Genomic DNA, 9,267 nt, shown 5'->3' with positions numbered 1-9,267 from the left:
CAGGTGGTCCATTATTATTTCGCGAATTGCAATCCTGCGATTTTTTGAGCAAATGTCTATCATATCACATTATTGCTTCATTATTCATAAAATTTAGATGATTCAATGTGACCAGCAAAAATTTAGTGACAAGTTTTAACTGATCGACATTAAAAAGGTGCTTAAAAATGCAGACATTTTTTTCAAAACATGCCAAAATTTACGCTCTTCAAAATTTGACGCGGGGTATATTTGAAACTTTAATATAAGCCCCGTCTCTCAACAATTTTTTTTTTTTAAAAAAAAAAAATAAATTACACATCTATGTCAAACTGTACGTGAAAGTCTTCGATATCTCATTTTGGTATATATATTCTACCGTCAGCTGCACTTACAGCCTGAAACTCTGACTTCAGTTCATCTCCATGCAAATCGAAATCCGAACTAGAATTAAATCAGAAAAATAACCTCCTAAGTTGTTGTTACAGTGTTCAGGTTTTAATATTTTCAACCAGTTTATTGACAAATTTACCTTCAATCGTCCTCTTACTTCAGGTCCCTCTGCAAATGATACTTCAATGTCTTTGTTTACACAGACAATGTACCGACGATGAAACTCTCTAACAGCGTATCACGTTGGCGGTGTTTAAAATCTCCGCTCATATTTTATTTTTTCAAAGGAAAATAAATGGACCGCGTTTAACAGAAAGGAATCAAGCCACAACAGCTATTGTCAAAAATTAACTGGGCAATTTAATTTTTTACATGAAAACGGTTGTGCGGATTACTTTGAAAATGCTAAGGAATTTGCTTCGTAATATGGAGAAAATTCACTGAAATTTGCAGGAAAATCTGTACAACTGTTTTCATGTAGAAAATTAAATTGCCCAATTAAATTTGGCAATAGCTGATGTGGCTTGGTTCCTTTCTGTTTAACGCGGTCCAAATCAACATCATTCCTTGAAGTTTCTTCAGAATTTACTTTGCACGGAAAAAAAGAATCGCAGAATTTTTTTCTCCGTGCGAGTTTGAATTGAAGTCGAGTTTCAGCGTAACATACCTCTGGAAACCAGTTTGAAAATTCGGAGGATTTAATTTGTTTTTCATTCTCTTTGGGCAGGCCGGTCGGCGTTTGGGGGAAAATTGTCGGTTCCCTGTGCGCCATTGCCGGAGTGCTGACCATAGCTCTTCCAGTTCCTGTGATAGTCTCAAATTTCAACTACTTCTACCATCGAGAAACCGACCAGGAAGATATGCAATCTCAAAATTTCAATCATGTTACCAGTTGTCCATATCTTCCTGGTACCTTAGGTGAGTCAGATCTTTCTCTAACCCATATATGCCCAAAACCATTTTTTTTTTTCAATTGATTTTTTATTTACTTGTTGTTTTCGACGTTATATAGACAGAGTAAACACGTGTTGACTGTTGAGTAGGGTGGCCTTAAAATTTGACCCCCTCTAATTTTAGCTTCCACCCCCTAAACTTGATCTAATGTATCAAAAAATGACCCTTGCACATTTTAAGCCCAATCGGATAATATTAACACGTGCCCCAAAGCACCACTTTTTTTGCCAGAAATTTACAAAATTGCCCATAACTCGAAAAATACGATTCTTACCAAAAAATGCATAGTGTACAGAAATGTTGCAAATTTAATTTACTACTGAAGAGGTCCTTAGTATTTTTACTCTCAGACTAGTCATTCTGACAAAATATATGCAAGTTCATGGTTACCGCCGGACAACTCTGAAATCTCTCATATGATGCTGTGATGGTACATACGGCGTCAGATCCCACTGTTTACTCCGGAACAATGAGGCAAAACAAAAATAAAATAGGTTTGCCTATATGCCAGACATGAATTATCCTGTGTTGAACACAGGAAATTCCCTAATTTGCACTATCACTAAAAATCAAACAAGCAGTGCCAACGCCAAAGCGTTGGAGGGCGCTTCTTTAACACTGCGCATGCGAGGAACGTTTTCATACGGCCAAGCGAGAGTATTGCGGACGGACGATGTATAACAAATTGCCTACGTGAAGGTGGTCCGGCAGCAACATAGCCGCCGCTAGTCTCTGGAAAACAATAGAAAATAGTAGTTGCGTACGTTACCAGCGAGCGCGCTGCGAGCGCATCTGTTTCAATTACCTAGCATCGAGTCGGGCCTCTAACCTTCTATTCTCTCTGACATAACCTTAAACCTTCAACCCAGAGCCGCAAACAGAGGTGCGTTGTTAAATTACTTTGCTGCCCAACGAAAATGGCTGACTCTCCGCAGGATTGACGTCATCTCAACGACGACGTCAGCTCAACGGACGGAAGAAAATCTTGGTGCCGTTGTTAAATTCCCGTTGGATTGAGATGATTTGGAGGTTATGTTGATGTTGTGAAATTGATAATGAAATTTTTGACATATGTGCCCGGTGATAAAGTCAAAGCTTTTTTCGTTCGAAAGAATCTTCTCAATCTTCTGTGAAGCATTATTTTAGTGTTTGACATGATTGACGAAGAAGAGGATAATATGCTCATGGAAACTGCTCTGGCAGTTCCACTTTTAAAGTAATGACATTCAATCGAATGAGGACCCACATCTTCGTAAAAAGAATAAGAGCAGAGCACAACGGAACTCGCGGAGGAAGAGGAAAGAACAAACAAAACAAGCAATTCTCCTAGACTGACTGGCAACCGGCAAAGTGCGTTGCGTGGTGTGAGGTTAAAGTGAGAAAAAAATGGCGGAATAACAATCCAGCAAACTCGGCAGCGGTCCACAGCAGCCAAAAACCTCGCTGAGCTGTTGGGCAGTTTGCTGAGCAGCCATCTTGGAAAACGGGTAAATCCACCAGAATTTACCAACGCTTTCGTTGAGCTCAACGCTCAGCGGGTAATTTTCGTTGGGCAGTTGTGGACTTAACAACGCGTCTCAGCTGACGCTTGACGATGCTGCGCCGAGAAAATGAACCAATCACAAAATAGCACAGTAATACGTCACTAAAATGAAGAGATCACGTGACTGTTCGTGATTTTTTCGAATCAATCTGAAACTACAACCTCGAATATGAGGCATTTAAGCATAACGAAGCCCCAAAATAGTTTAACCAGGTAATACGTCCGTGCGAGATTGTTATGCTTAAAAGCAAAACATTTCACGAAAACTTTTACGAATACCAGATGCAGAAGAAAATCACATTTTCCCGGGTGTACCAGAATGGCGTCATTACCCATAAGGCAAAACGGTATGTAGTATAGTACATGTTACATCGGGGGAGTCGAACGGCTGGAAAGGGCGCATCTGGTACCCAGAAGCGCCCAAAACTGCGATGGATCGTTAACGACCCAACTGGCATATATGGACTAAAGTATGTGAAGTGAAAAGGACAAAGCCGAGGGGTCAATCGGACTAAATTTTGCGATTAGGAACTGCAATTTCTGACTCGGTCTAGGAACAACGTGTATACCAATATTTTACCTTTGCACATGAGTGTCTTTACGGATGCGCCAGAAAATGTAGTTCTCAGTTGCAAAATAATGTCCAACTATAGAGCACGAGGGATCAGCACGGAACACGAACAGTGACCCTAACGCCTGGAAGCAACGATTCATACTATGTGGATGTGGAACTTACGTACATTTCGTCGCTCCTATGACGCGAGAGCGTATCTATATTTCCGCGTGAGCTCTGAAAAACATGGATTTTTATGGAGAGCAGGGCTCACGTGGAAATTGAGATACGGACTTACGTCAGGGGAGCGACGATTATATTAAAGGTGCTTCGCCATTCCTTTCTGCTTTGAACCTATTTTAGGAATACGGTTACAACTGAAATAATGCGGAAGGCAAACTGTTGTATCTGCTCAAAGCCACTTGAGAGGTTTTATCCCACGATTTTATCCTTCCATTACGCATGCTTTTATGGAGCTACACCCTCCATACTTCTCCAATTTGGAACTACAATTCCTGGCTTGGTTTAGTAACAACGTACTTATATATCATCATTTCTCCTATGAGAATGAGTGTTTTTACGGATAAGCCAGAAATTGTAGTACCTAATTGTAAAATGTTGTCCGGTTCGTCATCTCCCAGACGAGTTCCACTCGTAAATTGTAACATTAGAAGTACATAAGCTGTTGGACATTTATAGCTAAAACTGTGCCAATTGTTCTCCTTATTATCACACGCAGGAATCAGCAGAGTTTTAGGCAGAAATTGTTCACCCTACACGATTATAAAATTGAATATAGTATCAGTCGAAGTTGCAACTCAGGGGTGTAGTTGAGTGTTTTCTCGTAGAGAACAGCAAACTGCATTGCAAGTTTCCCTTGAAAATTGATTTATTTACTTCAAAATGCCTCATCATTTTTCTTCAAAAGTTTGGTTAAAAAATGTGTACTTATTTAAGTGTAAAATTTGAAATGTGTATCTCGTCTTTAAAAAATCCATCAAAAAACGTGTGGTAATCATTTAAGAGGGCAGAAACTGAAAAAAACTTTAACTCACGTTCAGAGCCCTGCCGTATCTGAATTACGCAGAAGTGTATCAAAAGAGATTGAAATGGACCACTGGACAAGGCACGAATTATAGCCTTCTATTACTCAATTCCTCACCAAAATTTCACGTAGAATACGATACGAGCGAAAAAAATTGCTGAAATCAACTTGTAACACATGAATGAACGTTTTTAGTTTACATTCTTCACAGGGATGTTCACGTTCACAAGAAAAACAAGTCTTCTTGGATCGGAGCTGGCACTACGATGCATTTGGCAGACTCCTTAATCAAGCAATATTTCTGTTCCAAAGTGTTAACAGCGTGCAACAGCTGAGTCAAAGCACCGAGTTTTAAGTTGCCATAGTTGATAACGCAGAGGCTGTTAACGTTTAGTGCGCGTGAGGAACGTGAGGTTCCAATTTATAGACATGAAAAATCGTTGAGTATCTTAGTTGAGAGAAAATTTCAGTAATTTTCGTTGCACAAATCGCACTCTACGAGAAATTTCGGTTAAGAGACAAGTAACAGATTGCCTGAATTCGTAACTTGTCCACTGGTCCGTTGGAAACCTAAGATTCGCCTACAATTTGCCGGCTATGCAAAATGACTGTCGTGACGCACGAATAGTGGTATCACAACTTCTCATATAGATTACACGGTGTGTTGAAGGCGCTCCTCTGTGTTCTACTTCAGTGGCCCTTTTTGGCGGTTATAACTCCGAATGATGGGCCACCCGGCACCCGCATCAAGTGAATCTTTTTATAAGAGTTTACAGGAGAAGAAACAAGGGGGATAAACGCTAACAACAGGAAAAACGGGAACAACGGGGAATAACGGGAATACCGGGGAAAACGGGAATAACGGGGAAAACGGGAATAACTGGGAAAACGGGAATAACTGGGAAAACGGGAATAACGGAAAAAACGGGAAAACCGGGCAAACTGTATAAACGGGAAACAAGGCTAAAATACAACACTAAAAATCCGAGACGTTCCAACTCAAACCTGAGTCATTTTCAGTCGAAAAATAAATTAAAAATTAAAAGATGTCGAAGAAAAAGGTTTTTTCTTTTTCTTTTTTTTTTTTTTTTTTGATGGCGTTATTCGGCTGTATGGTACCGTCGAATAAAACGTTATTCGGCGGCACCGTACCTTGACTAGTATCGCTAAGGTGCCTTTACGGGATGGCTTTTTAACCGCTAACCGGAAAAAAATATTCAGCGGTACCGTACTGCCGAATAACCACTTCGTTATTTTTTTCTTCGATATTTTTTAATTTTCTATTTATTTTCCGACTGAGGATGACTGAGTTTTGAATCGAAGCGTCTTGGATTTTTAGTGTTGTGTTTTAGGCTTGTTTCCTGTTTTTCCTGTTTTTACCGTTTAATAAAAAGATTAAGTTGATGCGGGTGCCAGGTGACCCATCATTCAGAGTTATAACCGTCAAAAAGGGCCACTGAAGTAGAACAAAGAGGAGCGCCTTCAACACACCGTGTAATCTTTATGCGAAGTTGTGATACCACTATTCGTGCGTCAAGACAGTCATTTTGCATAGCCGGCAAATTGCAGGCGTTTGGTTTCCAACGGACCAGTGGACAAACGTCTCGGATTTTTAGTGTTGTATTCCGGCCTTGTTTCCTATCCTTCCCCTTGTTTTTTCTTCCGTTATCACTGTCCCGGCTTCTTCCTGAAAAATTGTATCAATAAGAATTCACCTGATTCAACCGATATCGATCCACTGATTTTGCTGATTGCAGGTCAACATATGAAAAAGAGTTCGCCCTCTTCGTCAACTTCAGATATTATGGAGCTTGAAGAAGGCCTTCTTCTTGGTGGTGGTAAGGAGGTGAAAAACTTGAATTGCAATCCAAGGCTGCTTAATCATAATGCTAGCGTAATGGAGACTGATGTTTGACTAGCCGGTAAGTATTGAAGCCATTTTAGGCGAGTTTTTTCAGCCTGTTCCTTAAAATGGGTCTGTCAAAATCATTATTTAGACGCAAAAAAGGGCGTTGTCTATTTAGGAAATTGACCCAAAATCACGATGAGCCCTTTTTTTCGAATGTTAATTTTAATCTATTTTGGCAATGGAATGCATCATTAATAGTGAATATTTTCCAGACAGTAAGGAATTATTCATTCTAAAATGGAGACTTTGCATGTGTTTGAAAACTGATGAATTCCGTGTTTGAATGGACGCTGAACCCGAGGACACTCTTGGTTCATAAATTGAACAAAATTATTGGAGGAGACATGACAAAATTATCTAATCTGCCAAAATACATGCGTTTAAATAGGAAATACCGTCAGATGACGTCACTAGGAGGCGCAAATTCTCACTTTTAAATCTATTTTTATATTATTTCCCATAGCCGAAAAAATAAATTAAAAAATACCGCAAAATCAGCTTTTGGCACTATCAGATGAAGCATTAAAACATTTGCGTGCACATTCTCCATTAGCTAAAGAACCAATACGCCAATTCAAGTGAGAATATCCTACTATGCGCCTAGGCATTTGACAAAATGACTGATTACCTTTATGTGGATTATCTCTAAATTTCAAATAGATGTATTTGTCGCAGGCAAATAGTAAAATCAGGCGTTTTATCAAATGCCTAGGCAGTTAGTTAAATTTTGAAGGTCTACAAAATTTTGTGAATTTATGGCGGAGATCTCACGAGTTTTCAATATTTTAGGATAAAATAACTCATCAAACCTACGAACTCTTTTTGTATATGCCTCTCCGATAGCTTCTCATATTTTTAAACGTTGAAATTCTAAAGTTTCTGTTTTTTATGACATGCTGCAAATTTCCAGATAAGTGTCCGCTCAGGAGCTAAAAATCATTTAAAATACTATTGTGTGACGCAAATTTTTACTGGTATTTTTTTCTTACGGAAGCAATCACATATTTTGTCTAAAATTAGGAAAAGAATCAAAATTTCAATCTAAGTTAATTTATTTGATTATTTGCCTAGGCATTTGACAAAATGCCTGATTTTACTATTTGCCTGCGACATATTCATACCTCTCTCAGAAATGATTTTTCCTGGAAATAAATTCGGCCACGTTCGAATTTTCATGCAGCGTTTTGCCACGGCACGGTAGTGTCCATTCAAAGCTAATATAATTATTTGCCGGGTGGAGACTGACCCGTCTGTGCTCTGCTAATGACAGATGCGCCCTTTTCATCAAAGCGCTCCATCGCCTCCGTAGAGCGTGGATACCTGTGTAGAATACACATTGCGCGAGAGAATTGAACATTTTCGCTTCCATTTTATGTTGAGGGTTTCCTTTGACTCATCGTGATGGAAGGCGTGACTCCATTTTAAGTTTAATTTTATATTCAATCCATTTTTTCTTAAATCGTCACTTTACAGTTTAATCAAAATGTATGTCGATCGCCAAAGAGCGAAACCACGTATCTCCGAATGCGACGTTGCAGCCTTTCTGTCATACTTCATTTTTTTTTCGGGGAAGTAGTCAACGTAATTTCTCCGAAACTTCCTTGATTTTTCCTCTCTGTCGGTTGAGTATACTTTCTATATTTCAAGCTATAAAGTTGGTTTTTTCCGCCTCGGATAAATAATGTAGGAGTGGAAAGTTTGGAGCATCAGAACGGAGATATGTGGTTTTGCTCTTTCGTTTGCGCGTATTCATTATGAAACTAACAAGATAAACCTTACTTAATGAAGGCATTAAAACATTTAAAGGAATGTCTCTAACATCCTCTGTTTCTCCTAAAATGAAGATGAAAGAAATCAACAAAACATTTAATGCCTAGATTATACGCTCAGAGATCTAAATAATATCAGATATTTAACACCGATAACATTCCCGACTCCGATGAAATGCGTGATACAACTATTCCAACTTCCAAGTAGCTAGCATTGCCTAGTCACAGAAATGAAGGCGTTTGGTTTGTGAGTAACGTAGCGTCATTTTAATACCACTCACATCTTGCCGCGGCGTGTTTAGAATATTCTCGTGCTGTGAAACTTGTCAGATTTTTGTGTTTTCGTGATTGAAAGCACGGATGAAGATTTTTAGTCGATCCAATGCACATAAAGTAATGTCATTTTACTTCCATCACTATTTGTCCAGCTGAAGGATTGGCTCAGGGTGAAGACCAGAGATGCAAAATGTAATTTCCCATTTAGTTTTGCTTAAAAGAGACTTTTCACTTTCCATGAAATTTTAACGATTTTTTAGGGGCCTCGCTTACAATCAACAATATTTATCTGAGAATTTGTAATGATACTTCAAAATTTGACTCGTGTTTTTTTTTTTTTTTTTTTTTTTTTTTTTTTTTTTTTTTTTTTTTTTTAAATCAAAATTAATATTTTACCGTTTTTAAGCGTTTAATGGTATACTGAGTCCATATTGCATTCCGTTGTCATATTTTCATATCGCAGAGACTGTCGCCGTAACGTTTAGTGTGCGATTTAACTCAAGTCGATTATTGCATTTTTCATGAGCGGTAAGTTTGAAATCATGCATCAAAAAATGTTATTATCTTGGTTCGTAGTTACTTTCAGAAATTTTCGTTCCCCGAATCTTGCTGTAGGTAAAATTTTGGTCAAGAAACATGCCTCAAAATTCTTCAATTTGTACCTTGACTATTCGTCCATTGTCCCTGGCTTTATCTCGTCAAGTCTCGTTCTTTCAAAGCTAGATGGGTAAGCATTTGGCACTTTTGACTAAAATAACATCGTGAAAATCGCAAGAACATTTTTCTCGTCGATTGTACTCAGCGCCAGACCACAAATCGCATTATTGTCCGTAACTTTTATGTGTA

General features: G+C 38.6%; 1 protein-coding gene across 1 annotated transcript; it reads left to right on the top strand.

Moving 5' to 3' along the window:
- The first annotated feature begins 1,091 nt into the window (after window positions 1–1,091).
- On the top strand, window positions 1,092–6,993 carry LOC140225658 (potassium voltage-gated channel protein Shaker-like). Its single transcript, XM_072305255.1, has 2 exons — window positions 1,092–1,290; window positions 6,225–6,993. The coding sequence occupies exons 1-2, from the start codon at window positions 1,233–1,235 to the stop codon at window positions 6,380–6,382; spliced, it is 216 nt and encodes a 71-aa protein (XP_072161356.1). The 5' UTR covers window positions 1,092–1,232; the 3' UTR covers window positions 6,383–6,993.
- The last annotated feature ends 2,274 nt before the right edge of the window (window positions 6,994–9,267 follow it).

The sequence above is a fragment of the Bemisia tabaci genome, chromosome 10 (genome assembly GCF_918797505.1).
Source record: "Bemisia tabaci chromosome 10, PGI_BMITA_v3".
Taxonomy (NCBI): domain Eukaryota; kingdom Metazoa; phylum Arthropoda; class Insecta; order Hemiptera; family Aleyrodidae; genus Bemisia; species Bemisia tabaci.
Note: the sequence above shows the minus strand (reverse complement) of the source record. Positions and strands in the feature narration are given on the sequence as shown.

Excerpts from the sequence above, each read along its gene's own strand:
- LOC140225658 (XM_072305255.1), top strand. The coding sequence starts at position 1,233 with ATGCAATCTCAAAATTTCAATCATGTTACCAGTTGTCCATATCTTCCT. Across the intron at positions 1,291-6,224 it reads ATATCTTCCTGGTACCTTAG|GTCAACATATGAAAAAGAGT; the intron begins GTGAGTCAGATC and ends TGCTGATTGCAG.